Source organism: Drosophila hydei, unplaced genomic scaffold (genome assembly GCF_003285905.1).
Source record: "Drosophila hydei strain 15085-1641.00,03,60 unplaced genomic scaffold, DhydRS2 tig00000001-arrow-pilon, whole genome shotgun sequence".
Classification (NCBI taxonomy): domain Eukaryota; kingdom Metazoa; phylum Arthropoda; class Insecta; order Diptera; family Drosophilidae; genus Drosophila; species Drosophila hydei.
Window position 1 is genome coordinate 9,564,139 of NW_022045643.1, and position 17,721 is coordinate 9,581,859.

The following is a 17,721-nucleotide window of genomic DNA, read 5'->3' on the forward strand; positions in this document are numbered from 1 at the left end:
TAATGAAACGAACAATTTATTAATAAAATGCACATTAGCCCACGGTTTAGGCCAAACTAAAAGTTGGCTTAAGCCGCGCAACGGCAGCGGAATTTAGTTGAATGAATTTTCAATTAAGCGCCAAATTCGTTGACCAAAGCTCAGGGAATAGCTGCAGACGCCCCGCCGCCGATGTTTGAAAGTGAAAACCGGTCGAGCAACGAATCCGAATCCAAAATCGACGACGTCATACGCAATATTTGACCCACTTTTCAGTAGATGGCGAAAAAAATAAAAGCCAACAACAACAACAAATTGGCAAGCCAGTTTTTCAAACAATTTACAGACAAAATTAAATATATTTGCACATAGTATAAAAAATATATATAATTTATTGGGTCAGCAAATATGCGAGTAAGTGCAGCTGAAAATATATTTAAAAAATGAGTTAAATAAATATATATATGCAGAATAAGTTGCGCAAGAAATAAATAAATATTATTTTTAGCCAAGGCCCCAGGCCCTTAACCTCATGCAATACTGAAAACTGAATTAAATGCAATAATTATATAATTTTAGGGTTCAATTAAACAGAATATTTAAAGGCAATTGACTTGTCGTGTAGCTAAAATATTAAATATTTAAGTCCCACTTATCGTATATTCGTAGCATCTTCTTTAATCAAGGCAGTTATGAAACGTTAAAACAGTCCCGGAAGAGTTTCATGTTCGCAATTTACACATTTTATTTGTATGTGAAATCTCTTAAGCGATTTTTATTTGCTTTCGCATTAAGTGTCACAGTGCCTGAGAATGTTTACGTCTCGTGTCGGCTTTTGTTTTCCATCTTTTATCGTTCCTTTCTTTTAAGACTTGCGTTAATTGTGCTTTGAAATATTTATCTCTTTCCTTTCGACTTGAGCAATCAATCTGCTCGTCTTACATCGCATTTCTATAAATTATTGTGAAATATTTTGGCTAAATAAACGTTAAAATATGTGCAAACGCCATAAAGACGTTGCCTTTTGATTTGTTTACATTTGTAATATGCCAAGGCGAATGCGACGCTCGAATAAATATTTGAATGAATATTTATTTTATTAAAAGCTAAATAGAACTTTTCTAGCCATAACGAATCGTTTTAATGAGAGTCACGCTAAAAGCCACTTAATACATATGGATCAACACACGCCATGCGAATCCAGCAAAAAGTTATTTAATACGAAATCAATTCGAAAGGGTATCATAAACTAATATACCAATTAGTATAGCTTAATATTATAATGAGGGTGAGAGAGAGGTATAAGTAAGTAGTATGCAAGCTACTTATTTCTGTATAGCTAAAGTAGTTGAGTCGACAGGTTGTAAGCTCGCTCGCTCTCTCGAAAAATGCAAATTTTCATCTAATATTGGGTCAAGTTTGACCTGTAAATAAACGCTGAAAATATGAAATAAACAAATGCATTCAAATCCAACTTTATGCTAAATAAGTAAAAAATAATAAATACATATATATTTAACTATGTATATATATATATATATATAGTTATGTATATAGAGGCTAGTTAGGCATTTTTAGAAGCTGTTTTGTTTTAGTCAACAAATCAAATTAGATGCAGCCGGCAGCTAAATAAAAGTTCTGAGAAACGAACAAACAAATAAAAATGCAAATAAAAGTTAGATGAGAGTCAAAGTTATGGGCATGCAGCAAGATGCCAGAACTAAACGTGAACCCAACTCGTAAAAAAATATACTACTATGGAACTGTAGTGAGATGGAGATGAAGCCGGAGACGGAGACGAAGAAGGAGAGGGTTTAACGGCGTTGCTAACTGCTAACTGCTGCTATCTGGGCGCTTGCATCAGAGCACATCAAAGCGCAGCATTCGGATAAAGAGGGGCAAAAGGGTTTTTTTCAGATACAGCAGCCGCAGATACAGATACAAATGTAGACAGTAACAAATACACATAAAGATGCAGTCAGAGCTACAGCTACGGCTACAGATGGAGATACATTCACATATAAAGTAGGTTGCTTGCAGGTTTGTTTTGCTGATAAGCTTCGCGTTGCAAGATTAACGTGTTGCGCACTCTTTCCCTCACTTCTCGACATCTGTCTCTCTCTTTCGCTCTCTCGCTCTGTGTTGCTGTGTTTTAATTTTATGGCCCAAAGATTTTATTTTGTAACTTAATGTTTGTTTAGCTTGGCTTGAATTGGATTGGCTCGAATTGAACTGGATGAAGCAGCAGGTTGTTGTTGTTGTTGTTGTTGTTGTTGCTGTTGCCTTTGTAGCCAGATTTCAAGAGAAATACTCTAAACTCAAGAGTAGTTGGAATCTGTGCATGGATTTGCTTTTTTATGGTCCCTTTTGAGCAAGTCTTTAATCGTAGTTGTTTGTCGTGCTTAAGATGTCTGTTTATTGTCACAATATTGAAGTAAACTAATAACAAATGATAATAATATAATGTCGAATGATAGAGGGATTATCCTATGCTTATAAGGCAATATAAAAGTAGACTTCAAGAAAGCTGGGAATATTTTGATATATGTATAATATTTGTAAGCTTTGCTCAACGTAGCTTTTTGAAGAACAATATATTCTTGAATAATATATTCTTTGAAGATCAATATATTCTTAATATATTCTTGAATGTTGGCCTTGTTGATTAAATCTTGTTTGCTTATACAGATTGAAGGTTAAGTATTTATAACGGCATCTCAGCTTTGTTGACAATCAAACTAATTTTAATGTAACCGCTTTCCATCAAATTCCAATTAAATACGAAGCTAACAGATATCATAGAGAGATTCTATATCAATTTAAAGATGCCCACATTTTACAGCATATTTTTAGGGGTAGTTATTGAAAGCTATTCATATACATATGTCGACATACACACAAGAACAACGCCACAAATCATATTGTTTATAGCAACAGGTTTCATTAAATTGTATATACAATATTTATTTCCTTTAAAAAATGTTTGAACAAACCACTTAAGTGTCTTGTGTAAATCGAACAGCTTTATTTGAAAAGATGCTCAACCCTTTCAACCTTCATTCAGTGCTTAGTCAAACTCAATTTGAACGAATCAAACGCATTTAATTGCCCAGCAAACCGGATTATCAGCTAATAGTGAGTAAATCTTTTGATTTCCTTTTCCATTTATAATAAAACCGAATATTTGGCAATTTAGGAACCAAATTTACTAAGCTTATTTGGTTGGCTAGTTTGCTGGGAAACATAAAAACAAAATCGAAAAGCAGAATAACTACAATTATTATTAGCAGTTATAACAAGCCCTCATAAAAAAACGTTCACTTGACAAAGTTCAATGTTCTCTATAAAAAAGCTAAATCACTAGAATTAAGAGAAGAGCTCAGCCATAAAGGGGATCTCATTATGAATTTCCGTAAGAACCTACGAGGCAACTGCACGCAACACTGAACACAGTGCCCAACCCAAAAATGTTGGTTAAGAAAGCATAAGACATTTTATCTGTCTACTAAATTTGTATGTAGTATTATATGTAAGGTCTGATTAAGTTCTAATCGCAATTTTTGCTACTGTGCTACGAACTGTTTTATAAGCGTTTGCCATACATCAGAAACCCATCTAATTTATTTGGCATCAATGGTTACATCTAAATGTGACTTTAAACTCTTTCTCTTAATAGCTTTGCATTGTAAAACTGAAGCTGCCTAGAGTGAAGCAATTGTCACAAAATCTTTGAGTATCAATAAGATAACTGCCCATTGCCAGGTGGCCTGAGTCAGGCTATAGGATCTACAACTGGGGTCCCATGGGTAGCTAGAGAGTGTTAGACACAATTGGACACTGGTGCATCAGAACCTTATCTATGCCTACGAATACTAAACAAGCGATGTCTATTGGTCTCTCAAGATCGAGGACTTGAAGTTGGTTGTAGTAGTCCATAACTTTATTTAAGTTGTGGCACTCATAAATTGCTGGCTCACTCTTTGTCATTATTTTTATCGCTTGCATATTGTTATGACATTCAAAACATTCGTTTAACTTCTTTATGTGCTGCAGCTCCTCGTTCCCCTTGTCTCCCGCTCTCACCCTCTACCTCTTGCTCGCTTCTTCTGCTCCCGCATCGCTTGCATTTGACTTTTCATTGATAAAGTTATCTGCCTCTGGCTATGGGTTTACGGTTCCGTTCCGTTCAGTTTCATTCTTTTCATTTGTTTTCTTCTTTTGCTTCCTTTGCCGCTTTGTGGTTGGGCTCACACAGCGTTTCCTTTATCAACTGCGCCACGGCAACCAGAAGTATCTTTTGAGAGCAGTTTTTATCTGTATCTGCCTTTTGTCGTCATCGTCAACCAGCAACAACAACAACAACAACACCATATGCGTTTAGCTGATTGCACTCCGGGGACGTTTTCTTTCATAATTGGTACAAATTTTGTTAGCTCTTTGAAATTGAACCAGAAAATTTTCTCAGGCTTACGTCAAAGATTGTCAAATCAAATTTTGCATAGTCAGCCAAGATGGGCCAACTATTGAAATCGATTTAGCTCTGTCTACACATACATATACATACACATATTCATATACATAAATATACTCGCACAATGTGAACTTTAAGTCTTTATTGGTTTTGTGCACTATTTGTCTGGCCTTGAAGTTTTATCTTCTGTCTTGTCTGGATCATCTATGTTCTGTACTGCGCGAAAGTTAGATCTATGAATTATATGGCAAAATGGATAATATACGTATGTCTGTTATCTGTCTTTGTTTTATAAACTGCATTTGATTGCACCCAACTGCAACTGCAGCGTTCTTTCTATAAGCTCAGCCAATGCACAAATTAAATTTTTTACAATCAGCTATTCAATATATTAATTTTATTTATTATAATTATATTATTTTATTATTATAATTTAATCCATAAATTTATCATTTATCACAGCAAACTAAATTAAATTTGCCACTTTTTTGGCTGAACTGCAAACTGACCCAATTAAAATATTTGATTTTATTAAATTCATAAATGAGCTTAACAAAATGCATATTTTCAGGCCCACCCATAATATTTGCTGTAATAAATGTCAATAGGAAGCAAAACAACAAATTTAATCTGTTCCAAAGTATTTATTTTGTTTAAAATGAATCAATAGTTCGAGATTAATATACTACGTCACACTTGCTGCTTATCGCTGACATTTTTATTTTATTCCTATTTTTTTGTCGACGAAAACTTTGTGTTAAAGGGTCAATTAAGTCTTAGTGCGCTGTCAATGAAAGTTTCGTTTAATTTATGCCGACACACATAATTGGAAATTTATTACAAAGTGATGTCAACACCAACGGCAAAGTAAATGTGAGAGAGAGAGAGATATAGAGCGGACAGGAGAGTGGGAGAGAGAGAGGGACAGGGAGAGATTAAGGGAATATGAAATATCGCAGCATTTAAGTCCAATTTAATGGGCCTTGAAATAAGGCAACTTGTCTGTCGCTTCCCGGCTTATCGACTTCTAATTAAAACATTTTCATATTTCATTACAAAAGTTTATGTTGAGCGCTTATTCTGAAGTCATAACCAGTTTCTGCTGGCTCGGGGGCAAGGCTCTGAAGATCTTCGTGCAAATTTAATTAGTTATATCCATCAGAAGTAGGCAAATACTTCAAACACCTTCAACAAGTGAGCGCTGCGAACCGGTTCTAGTTTGTTTATATGATGGGAAAACATCCAACTAGCAACGAGCGTATAGCACCTCACCTTATCGGCATTATCTACAATTATTTTGACTGTTTGTTTGGCAAATAAATCAACAAACACTAGCACACACACACACACACCTGTGTGTCTAGAATTGGTTTATGTACACGCGTGTTAAGTGTTGTTGTTTTTAATATTTTTTCACATTTTATTATTATTATTAGTGTATTTTTTTTTATTTCTGTTTGTGTGACTTGTTTACTGCGCACATTTGCGGCTTGAACTTGGCATTGTTTGCACTGGGTCGCCATTCATTCAGAAACGGATCTTCGGAGATTCACTTTGCTGAAACTTGTTGACACGGTTTCCAAATACTAATTGTTTGCATTCGGCTTTACGAGTATTTGATTTTTTACCTTCGTTGCTTTGCATATGATTTTTTCCTATCTTGTGTGCACAAAAGATCAGAAAGATCAGCATTTGCATGAATGGCATGCACGATTTTGTGGTTTGAATGGAGAGTTTGTTCTTCCGATTTGCAGCATTGAGTTTTATTTTTGTAGACTTCGACTGAACAAATGTAAATAAATTGTGAGAAAAAAATCAGTAATTTAAATATTAAAATATTAATTTAACCATGAACTAAAATGTCCCAATTTTATACAACTCATACAATATAAGTACAAAGTCTACAAAAATATTTCCATATTCATTAAACTATTGAAAGGCTGGTTATGTGCTGAGCAGCACGGCTTTAAAGTGTTACACAGAGGAGGGAAAATATTCAATCTCTCATCATTTCATCAATAATCCAGGTTTAAATAAGCTACAGAGCTGAATCGCTGCTTGAATTATGTGGGCGTAACTATGGTTGAGTTTAATCATCCGCATCAGTGCGTATGAAATTTTTATAAAGGGATATTATGTCTTAGCTAAGGCTTGGCATCATCCAGATGTGTATTAATCAAAATTGTTTACAAGAAAATTCGTTTAACCACTTTTGTATACAAATATTTACGCAGCAAATTGTGGCCATAACATTCCCAAATTAGATGCTATGCATTACTTTACCTGCCGTCCACATATCTTTAGCCAGCCTGTGCACAGCGCAATGGAACTGTTGCCTTAATAAAGTGACACAAAAACTCTGACAGCTGCTGGCTGGCTGGGCATCTGCCAAAACACTTCCGTGTTTCAGAATGTTTCAATTACGTGTAGAGGGCAGCATCTTGGGCTTGGGCTTGGGCTTGGGTTACGTTTACGTTTAGGTTTACTTCCGTCTAACCCACATATCATCTATCAACTATCTACTTAGCCCAACAGTTTCTCACATAATTCATGCCTCATACGGGCAGGCAATCTCGGCCCACATGCACACGAATTGAGATACGTGTTCATCAATGAAAAGTATGTCTGGCCGTCGTCTGTGGCCAGGTCTCCGTTGTCCCAAGCCTTTTGTTTCCATTGGCTGCCTGCGCAAAATTACTTCCGTTTTGCTGCAACTGCAAAGTGTCATTGTTGCAGCATGTGTGGCAGCCTTCGGGCCCGGCATTCGAATTGCTGCCATTGGAGTCTCTTGCCAAAAGGGCGAAAGGCAAATTGTATGCAATATTGCGCTTTTTTCTGCTCCGGGCTGCTGTTTCCTGGGCCTTCACTTTACTTGCCTTTTGTTTACCATTTCCCGCTGCCAACCTGTTAGCCAACAATGCCAACTCATCTGGTAATTTGAGCACGTAAACTGAGACATTAATGCTTCATATGAACAAATATCGCTTACCTTACTCCCATTCATACATCCCTCTTCTTATTTTTGTTTTTTTTTTTTTTGACAGTTTGAACAGACTCACATGCTATTATGTAAGTATTTTTTGTTATTGCAAAACACCTACAAATCGCACATCGCACAAGAGCTGACGTGTGATATCTTATCTGACAGATATTTGTATATTTTCTATGAAATTTGCACAGATTCATGCATATCTGTGGCATGCAAATCTGGCATTGATCACAAAGAATTGACAAATGGCTAAATGTTAGAGAACGTTAGAGTGCTTAGCTCGACTAGCTTAGCAGTCTACACATATAGTCCATTATTCCACTTGAAGCACTTATATTATCTTAGCGCTTTACACTTTGCTTTCAACACCTCAGACAGCTGCTACGCAGCCCATTGACCACATTACGTATTCAGCATTTGAGATATTCCTTTCAATAGATAACACACAACTTTCGTGAGCACGCCCTGTTTCGTCTGTGGCTGGCCGCTTTCAACTGCAGTTGTCAATAGTAGTCCAAGTTTTGCATCAGCTTCAAGTTTAGCGGCACGCAAAGGCATTGCCCGAGACAGCGACCTGCGGCCAGGTGAGTTAATATTTCTAATTGAAAAAGGCAATTTGTATGCGGCAAGCCAATCGAGAGCTGGGTTAGAGTGCCGGCAAGCGAGAAACTTCGACAGACAAAAGCACTCAATATAATTAAATTGTAGACGATACAGAGCACAACCCACTCTGCCATCATATTATCATCGCCATCATCATCTGTGCGACTGATTTCAGTGTCAGTTTTAAAATGCGACCGTTCTTCAGCAGACGGCGCTTCTTTCTAAGCGGCAAAAATAAAATTAGCATTTTCAATCCGTGCAGAAGTTGCTCTGCAATATGCTGCTCCCTGCTCTATAAGCTGTCCCTTCTCGTACTGCTATGCGTGCTGGGATTGCTGTTGCTGCAAAACAACAGCCAGCTCAAGACTGTGGAGCCTTTGCCAACAGCGCGTATCTTTTGTATTATCTCCACCTTCGATTTTCGGCATAACTCCGTGGCAGTGCATACCAAGCGTACTTGGTCCAAGAAATGCGATCATCATCTATTTGTCAGCAACGATGCCCACGAGGAGGTGGAGCCAGCAGTGTTTGCGCATATTAATGATAAGTGGCAGCAAATGCGTGCGCAACTCGAGTACGTGTACAAATATCACTTTGATGAGGGCGATTGGTTTCTCTATATCAATGACGATAAGTATGAGACGAATCAATATACAGAATCCTTGGTTAACGTTTGCCAATTGCAGCTATGTGATGGTGGAGAACTTGCGCTATATGCTGCACACCTACAGCCCCGAGGAGCTCATCTACTTTGGCTGCAAGCTAAGAAGTGAGACAAATCAGGTGCTGACCGAGGCCTAATCTTTATGTATAAATTATTTATATATATCTCCCTCGACCTCTAGGCATATATGTATGATCGCTCGGGCATTGTGTTAAGCAGCGCTGCACTCAGTCAATTCGTTCTGCGAGCCATGCCCAACCAAACGATATGCAGCCCAGACCCGCAGGGGTATGCTCCGTATGAAGAGTTGGGTCGATGCCTCAGCAATGTCAATGTTCTGCCTGGCGATAGCCGGGATCATTTGGGCTATCATCGATTTTTGCCATTTCATATGAAAGATTATTTCATTGGCTCATTGAATTATTCGCTGCCGCACCACAAACACTTTCTGGATCGATCCTATTACGGGCTTATCGATGTGAGATTATTTTCTATATGCAAAAGGTACTTACACCTAATTAAATTATTTGATTTCAGTTCAAAGTGCCAATATCGAAGCAATTGATTTGCACAAAGATGGAATATATGCCAAACATATACAATCATTATTATCTAACGTATCAGGTTAAGATATTTGGCACGCCCCAAAGGACATTAGTAAATGAAATACAGAAACACCCAAATTAAACAATTTTATTTTAAGAATAAATGTTGAATATAATCTTAGAGATATGTTCCAAAAACAAAAGCTATTTAATTTAATAAAGTCTAGCTTTTAGATTCCCTGAGATCAAGCGGATAATGACGATAAGTAAGGAGATAGACGTCGTTCAGCCATAAATCTGATGTTATCATAAACAAGTCCTAGCGAAATACATTACGAATTATTAACAACTAACGATTATTAGCTAAAAAACAGTGCCCACTGTTGCTACTGAGCCACATTCTTCCAAAAGTCGCCCAGAAGTTTCTCATTGGCATATCCAAACTTCCAGTGCTGCCTTTGGCTCTTGGTATCACAGGTATTGGCGATCACTTTTCGTTCCTCCGGTAGAGCCTCAAGGCAAAGTCGGTTAGCTCTGCTCTGGCCGTGGATGATCTGGTTGGTATTTATGTCATATGACCAAAACTGATTGCCGGCATGATGATGACATTGCCAAAGCCAAATCTCTGCGCTTGGATGTTGCTGCTGCTGCAGTTCCAGGCAATGGTTGTTCGAGTGCAGATCACGAAAATGACTCAAAGACCACTTTTGCTCCAACTTGGGGTACATTAGATCCCCATCACATGGCAGCAGTTGCGGATGCTTTGCAGACGTAGCTCTCTCCAAGCATAGCGCAGGTGCCGCTAAGCTCTGCACGGCGCCAAATGCATAGTCCAGAGGTTCATCTATGGGATACTGCTCTAAGAAGTCCCTGCCCAGGTGATCCAGAAACCATTTGAAGGGCTTGCACTGCAGACGCTGGCGCAGTTCCTTTTGTTTCTTTAATGAACCCACCTTAACATGCGTCAAGTGCGGCATATTCGCATACAGCTTGTCCTTGTACTCGTCCAACCACACCTCAGCCACCCGCCTGTAGTTCTGGCAACAACAATAACTCGGATACACACGGGCGTATTCAATTTCATCCTAAGTACTCACCCTAGCAATTGCCCTGCTGCCGCTCTCGGATTTCTTGTACTGCGGATGGAAGTTGCTATTCCTGTACAAATGACCCACTCTGGAACAGGGCACCTCGAGCAGTCGGCCACCGCACAGCCAAATCTTGAGGCTCAGCTCGAACTGTTCGCCGCCCCAAATACGCAGCCCCTCATCATAGCCACCCAGCTCAAAGAACCAAGTGCGATATATGGCAAATAGACCGCCATTCATGATGGGATTTTCATGCGGCGCAGGCAGCGCCAGTTCCTCCTGCTTCATTAATGGCAGCTGGACATAGTTAAAGTCCCAGTCAAAGAAGCCACGCGATGGCTTGCCACGCCTATAGGCAAACGTGTCATAGTCAATGGTATCCACTAAGGGCGTTGTGCAGGTCTTGTTGCTCTCCAGCATGGGAGCCAGCAGGGGCTCCAGCCAGCCCCGAGTAACCTCTATATGTGCATCGAGAAAGACGAGCACCTTAGCCTGAGCCTTTGCAGCACCCGCCAGCCGTGCCTGCATCAATCCCAGCTGCTTTGGTAGACGCTGCTGCTGCACCAGTCCCTCGAACCGTTCATCCACAATAAATTCATGGTCGCTGCCATCGTCGACCAAAATGATCTCTCGCAGTAATCTTGATGAAGTTCTAGTTCGCAGACTGCTCAGCGTTCTAAGCAGCACACTCGCCTGTTCGTTGTGATGGGTGATGATGACACTGATTGCTGGCAGCTTTTCCACTGGGTACTTGAGCTTTTTGCAGCTGTTAACAGTTATCGCAGCTTATGAGCGTGAACTCTTATACATCGCTCGCGACACTCACCTGCGATGCCGCATATCGAAGAGCTTACGCTCCGGCGATATGCGCTCCGAGAGCCAAGCGTTATAACCCGTTTCACGCTGGCTGCTTTCCATGGCCAGACGCTGCTCAGCGGTCCAGTTGCTCTTCGCTGGTCGACCCAATGCGCCCAGACCGGTCAACACCAACTCTGAAGTCTTCGCATCGCCAGCCAGCTGATCACTTTCAGCATGCTGTGTTGATGTCACTTTAGTTGTTGCTGTTGCCTTAGCGCTCACAGAGTTTGTCGCGTTTGTCGATTCTTCTTCTGGTTTAGTGTCCACAATATACAGATAAATGATAATATTACAGGTTGCAGCAAACAGCAATAATATTAAAATTGTTTTCTTATGCCTTAATAAAATCTCGCAACCGAACATTATGAAAGAAAACACAGATACACAACGCGAGCTTAAGCCGCACACGTTTTGACCAAGACTGAGCGCATAAACCGAATCTAAGAGCAAGACAAAAGACTTATACGCGCCAAATATAATCTTATACGCCGTGAAAGTTTATAAGTTGCGGCTAAGGTTGCAATGCAAGTAAAGATTTAAGCGAAAGAGTTTAAAAATGTATTTTTAAAATTTATTTTAATTGCTTTTGTTTTACATTTTTCTTAATAAAATTGTCTAGCTAAAACAATTTAATTAATTTTATTTGAATATGATAAACTCTTAAAAACATTTTTGAATTTTTAACGCTGAAGGAAATCATTAATCCAGATGAAATTTTATTATGTCTTAAACTATTGCAAACTTTGAATTTTCGCCTTAAATAGCTTCACACTTTCGTTTCCCCTATTCAAGAAAACCAACGAAATATCTATGCCTTCCTTTAACCCCTCGCCGCATGCCACAACTTGCCAGACTAAAACCAACAGCTGCAACAGAGTTCGAATTTGAATTTGCAATGGCTAAAAAATACTTAAAGAATCAGTTGCAACCCCTCAGGGCTGGGTGGACTCATTAATTTACGTAAAATCCACTTAACTTTTTGTCGAGGCTTTGAGCAGTGAGGCTGAGGCAATAAATTCCACAACTTTGCGCCTCATCAAACGGAATGAATGTTAAAATCTACCACGAGTAAGAGTCAGACAATAGAATAGATAGCAATCTACATGAAGTACGAGATGGCGACGTGGCGACGCCAGCAGCAATTTTAGAACATGTGGTGTTATGATGAGACGAGAGACCAATCCACCAATCCACCCAACCACCCACCACCGGGCGCGTTGAAGCCACCCCAAAATGCTTAAGCTTGGACTTTAACTGACAAAGGGTAGCTGCAGCCAATAGCAAAGCAATTTTTTTCCGGCAGCCTTATGGAAAATTCCCTTAAAGTAATGCCCGGTACGGCCCGGTAGAGCACGAGTACGTGCCGGCAGAGCCAGAGTCTCATGCCAATGCACCGCATAATTTTAGGCAATTGTCAAACAAAACGAAGGGTGGCAGGCGGATAAATTAGATTTTTACTTGCGCACAATTGCATAAAGCCGAATAATCCTCAGAGGACCCAACGGCGCCCGCTCGTAAATATTCATTGCAAACGCACGGGCGTTTGAGCTTTAAGTTCTATCACTCACCTCACGCTTCAGTCCCCAATCGGCAAACGGGGCTTTCACTGCTGCTATATATATATAATTTTTTTCAAGGTCTATGCCAAATTTTGGGGCGGCAGCAATTACATTTGGCCACCCACCCAATGTCCTTGGATTTGGCAGGGGCTGTGGGCTGGCAGCGTGCGTGCGACCTCCCCAAATAGTCGCCTTGATGGCCCGGCTTTATACTCCAAGGGTGTCGAACTATAAATTATACCTTTTGTTGCAGTTTTTGCCTGAATAACTGAGGGGGCTGCAACCCCCCAAACAAGGGTCTGTCATGTCTTTAATAAATGTTTGAATGTTTCGTTGCGAGATTAAGTGGATTCCTTTTATAGCATGAGTAATGATCGATGCATAATACGCTCGTATGTGTCAGGTGTACAGGGTGGGGTGGCATTGTACTGCAAGAAAATCATTTCAATGAGAAAATTTCCTATCTCGATGCATGATCAAGTAGCAGATATCGTCTAGCAATGATTTGAAATATGAAAAAATATGACTAGTATTAATACTAAAAGTTTATCAAAGACAATCTAATTACCATAATAGAAAAGTACTTTATAGCTCCAATAAATGAAAAATCTGAAATATTAAGACTATGATAGCTGTTGAAAATTGCTCGTTAGGTGCTATAAAACAATGAGGACGCAACGGGGCCGGGATGAATGGCAAACATCGCAGACATAAGTTGAGCATTTTGCTGTTCAGAGTGGACAACTCAAAGCGCCCACAATAAATTTCACTTATCAAAGTTTTCGCTGGCGCAGACCAAAAATCAGGCTTGCAAAAAACGTAGAAGATGAAGCGAGCTCTGGAGTGAAGGACAAACTTTATGGCGGAGATACTCGAAGCGGGCAAAAGCAAACTAAGGGAAAATTAAATGTCTTTTGTCAACAGCCGTTCCAGTAAAGATGCTGATGGGAACAGTGCACAAAAAGAAACCAAGAATAGTCGGCACAGGCAGTCCAGCACTCCAACAATGACGCACTTTTTGGGGCCAGAACTTTGCCCACTTTGATATGCATTAAAAAAGAATTGGCCAAGCAGACGCAGCAGCTGACAAACCGACGAACTGAACAACTGACGAACTCCAATGGTCCAATGGAGCGCAGCGCAATCTCGCTGTGCAAACTGGCATCATAATGGGCCACTTATCATGGCAATCACTCAGCGCACAAGCGCCCTCTGGCGACTGCAAGCTGCAGGCAATGCCAGCGTTCGATATGGACCCCTGCAATGGACACCTCCCCTATGGCACCCAGCCCTAACTATCGGGGTGCTACTCGGTTTGCTTTACTACTTTTCGATACTCAATCGTCGTTGCCTTTTAATACTTTGCGCAAACACATTAAATGGAAATTTCGTGCAAGGCGACCAGCACCCTGCCTCGAAAGGAGCGGACTCCTCTCCCTGCTCTTTCTGCTACCCCCAAAATACCCATCATAGCAGGGGTACCCATGCAAAGTGCTGGCATTTGCACAGCGAACGCATTTTTCATGTGACATTTGCAAAAGCAAAACAAACTTTCACTCAAGCGATTCCAACCATAGAATGCCTCAAAGGACTCTTGGCAACAGCATTCGCTAGGCGGACCGCCTGCCACGTCGTACTGCTGTTTGATCTTTACTCAGTGCTCATTGCACATTTGCCACTGTGTGTGTGCGTGTGTGTGTTTTTTTGTCGAGGCGAAATCCTTGCGTCAATATGCTCCAAAAAAATGGACTTCAAGCTGTGCGTCCTGTTCTGCTTCCCTTTCAAGTGTTTTATAAATAAAAATCCTGGCGCTTTTTGCTCAATAGTCCCATACACACACACATAAACCTATGAAGAGGTTTAGGGAGAGAAATGTTTACTTTGAAAATTGCTGTGATTCGGTCAGTTCTTTTAGCAATTTTTTTGTTGCTCTATGCTAAGTCATAGAGCACAAAAACGGAATTTGAGTGGCATATCTTAAGTGGGAATTTGAAATTGAATGATTGTTGAATTAGCAGATTAGAATTACTTCAGTTCTGAGAGCAGTTTTGCCTGGAAATGTGGCAAAATGTAGCAGGAGATAGTTTAAAATTATTACAAGAAATAAGAAAATCGCGCCTGATACGATCAAAACTCGAAGTTTTCTCCTCTCTTCCAACTGAAATCGATTCTACCAAAGACTTCAACACTTACTATGCATATCACTGCATCTGCAAGATAAGTATAAATAAATCAGAATAAAAAGACAGATAAACAAATACTTAATAATAATTAAATTAAGTAGTTAAAAATTCATGTAAACACAATAAAAGTTTTGAGCTTAGATCTGCTGCAAAGCAGATACAACATCAATAGAATACAATTTAGAAAAGAGAATGATTGAATCATTGCCTGAGGCAGACCTAACGCACTATCTAGTAAATTAGCCAGCTACCACAGTGACGTTAAATAAGGGCATCAATAAATTAGCTTGTGTTAGATACCATCTGAGTTTGTGAGGCTAAACTTAGCTGCACGTAATGAGCGATTTCTCGGAGAATCTGGCTGTAAACAGTAGACATCGTCTGGCATATCTGTGCCTAATTAATTGTCAAACATTGCGCGCTATGTGACGTTAATAAATGTCAACTAAATGAGCTGCATGTACGCAAACGAAGCGCAGCGAACTCCCTGATGCAGGAACGAAGGCAGCCACGGAGGCAAGAGCAGAGGCAGTCGCAGATGCTGTTGCTGATGCAGACAGGCTACTTAGTGGCAATGCCAATGCCACATGTTGCAGCTACTGAACTAAGTACAACGAAAACAAATGAAAACTATTTTAAGCCAATGTCAGCAAGGAGTCGAGTCCGTATCCAAGTCGCTTCACGTTTTGTGTGCCAGGCAGGTGTGACGATGAGTAGCTGCCTGTTTACCAAATTAGATGCATTCGAATTGATGTGCGTGCATAAATTATGTCGAATCTAAGCTGTGTGTGTGGAGTGTTGTGTGTGTGTGTATGAGTGTGGGGGATTTAACTGAGTTGGACCAAGTTTAAATTAAATGTTTAACATTCAATCACAGGCGCCGCCTTTTGTGGCCTGTGGCTGTGTCCTGGCGTCCTGGCAGCCTGTCTCCTGTCGCCTGTGAGTGCCACAAGCTTCGGGCTACCCGTTGACAGTTGAGCAAATGAAATGCATTGTAAACTTTTCTATTTGTCAAATATGCTACCTAAATACACACACTATATACTTATATGGTTACGGACACGAGGACTCACTCACAGCTCTTGTAATCAATTCAACTTCCTGCCGGTTTTCACACTTTAATTTCCGCTCTTTATTGTTATAGCTCTGTGAGTTTGAGTTCGGGTCGAGTTGACAGCGGCTACGGTTGAAGTGGTTTCCCGATCTGTCAGCCAAAGGGTGGAAACAGTGCGAGGCCGAGCAGCTTTGAGCGAGTTTTTCCCAACGAATATCTTATCGAATTCTCAGCTCTGCTTAGAGTAGGGCAGTGCACTTCACACAGAGAATTACTATTTGGGAAGTGTAGAGCTGGAAAACTACTTCAACATGAACTCGATGAATATACCATGAATTAGAATTTCAATTAAAATATATTAAATACTTTCGAGTTAGTGATATGTCAGCCCTTTATTTATAAATAGCTACGAATTGAAAGACAATCAAATAGAGTTAATTTGCAGGAGATATTCAACTGCAATGCTGGCTGGACCCAAGAAATTAGCAGTTTAAATGGCACTCAACTGCTCAAGCTTAATTTGAAAACTGTGTTGCATCTCCCATTGACATATCATTTCAAATCTGCCCCAAGGCCAACAACCTTCAACAAAAAAGCAACTGCTGCAGCTTCTGGGAAGCTACTCCTGTTGTCTGTCGTTCGCCCTTTCGCAAAGCAACGGCAAATCTCTTTTTACCTTAGGTCATTTTCAGCATGACAGTTAGGGGTACGCCCGCACATACGCACACACACAGACACAGACACACGGACAGACACGTGGTTGCATGTGTATTTGTTTTATGTAAGCTTTAGCAGCGAGAGAAGGAGAACGAAACGTGCTATAAATATGCGCTTGGGGTTAAATTCTATTTGAACTTTCCACTTTCCTCTTTCTGCAGTTGCTTTACAAAAAAGATGAAAATTTCATTCACACTTTCATTACATGTGGCTAAACTCGTATATATATTGCACCCTGGAGGCGTTTGTCACAGGCAGCGATAGACCAAGTCGCAAAGTCCTGAATGTGATATATTTGCATTGAAATGCGCTTTAAAACTTTACGCTGAAGTTGGAGCTGGAGCTGGCCTCTGGACAGTAAGTAGGAAGTGCATTCCAATGGGTATATTTGATATCTTCTATAAGCATCTAAACAATGCCGCGCAATTAGTTAATAGCACGCCCCGTACCGACCGATGCGACTCATGCAACTCATTTCCCGGTCTTTAAAAAACGCCCAGTCACGCGGCTCCTCCAGCTCACATTAATCAACATTGGCCACAGTGCAAGTTGCAGGCAACTTGTAGGTGCGAGCAGCAAGCAACGAGCAACAAGCAACTAGCGGCACAGCAAAGATTAATTAAGGTCAGTCCTGGGTACGTTCTCAAAAGAATGCCGCCTCGAGAACTGGCCTAGAACAGCGGCATAGTCATGCCAACTAATGCCAACACGGGCGGCTTCCTTCTTCCGAAAAGATGCCCACTTGGCACAGGGGGAAATGGACGAGGTGTGGGACATGACTTGACGGCGTCTTGATGCATGTCCAATGCATCGTAATGAGCGAGGGGTGGCAGCACATGTGCGCCATATGTGGTCCACTCCTGCTACTTGACCACCACTTGCCAAAAGAAATCTAAGGCCAAATCAGCTGCAGAAGTCATCAAACATCATCAATTTAATCAACGTACCCAGACCCAGCCGGGTCGTCTTGGCCAGTATGGGAGCATTGGAATCGATGCTATTTGAGGGCAT

The 17,721-nt window shown here is 40.4% G+C and overlaps 2 protein-coding genes across 2 annotated transcripts; one reads left to right on the top strand and one right to left on the bottom strand.

Moving 5' to 3' along the window:
* Positions 1-7,692: 7,692 nt before the first annotated feature.
* Positions 7,693-9,439, top strand: LOC111597338 (glycoprotein-N-acetylgalactosamine 3-beta-galactosyltransferase 1-like). Its single transcript, XM_023311983.2, has 6 exons — positions 7,693-7,704; positions 7,953-8,023; positions 8,305-8,676; positions 8,729-8,825; positions 8,888-9,184; positions 9,244-9,439. Exons 1-6 carry the CDS (start codon positions 7,693-7,695, stop codon positions 9,391-9,393), a joined length of 999 nt encoding a protein of 332 aa, XP_023167751.1. The 3' UTR covers positions 9,394-9,439.
* A 198-nt stretch (positions 9,440-9,637) lies between these two features.
* Positions 9,638-17,721, bottom strand: LOC111597339 (polypeptide N-acetylgalactosaminyltransferase 8). The gene is made up of 4 exons (XM_030225804.1): positions 17,658-17,721; positions 11,166-11,448; positions 10,349-11,105; positions 9,638-10,288 (listed from the first exon to the last, which is right to left on the bottom strand). The coding sequence occupies exons 1-4, from the start codon at positions 17,719-17,721 to the stop codon at positions 9,638-9,640; spliced, it is 1,755 nt and encodes a 584-aa protein (XP_030081664.1).

Bases quoted from the DNA above. Each gene is read 5' to 3' on its own strand.
- LOC111597338 (XM_023311983.2), top strand. The intron at 8,024-8,304 runs GTGAGTTAATAT...CAATCCGTGCAG, and splicing joins AGACAGCGACCTGCGGCCAG to AAGTTGCTCTGCAATATGCT. The intron at 8,677-8,728 runs GTATGAGACGAA...TGCCAATTGCAG, and splicing joins CTCTATATCAATGACGATAA to CTATGTGATGGTGGAGAACT.
- LOC111597339 (XM_030225804.1), bottom strand. From the start codon at position 17,721: ATGCCCTCAAATAGCATCGATTCCAATGCTCCCATACTGGCCAAGACG. The intron at 11,106-11,165 runs GTGAGTGTCGCG...AACTGTTAACAG, and splicing joins TTCGATATGCGGCATCGCAG to CTGCAAAAAGCTCAAGTACC. The intron at 10,289-10,348 runs GTGAGTACTTAG...TGTTGTTGCCAG, and splicing joins GCAGCAGGGCAATTGCTAGG to AACTACAGGCGGGTGGCTGA.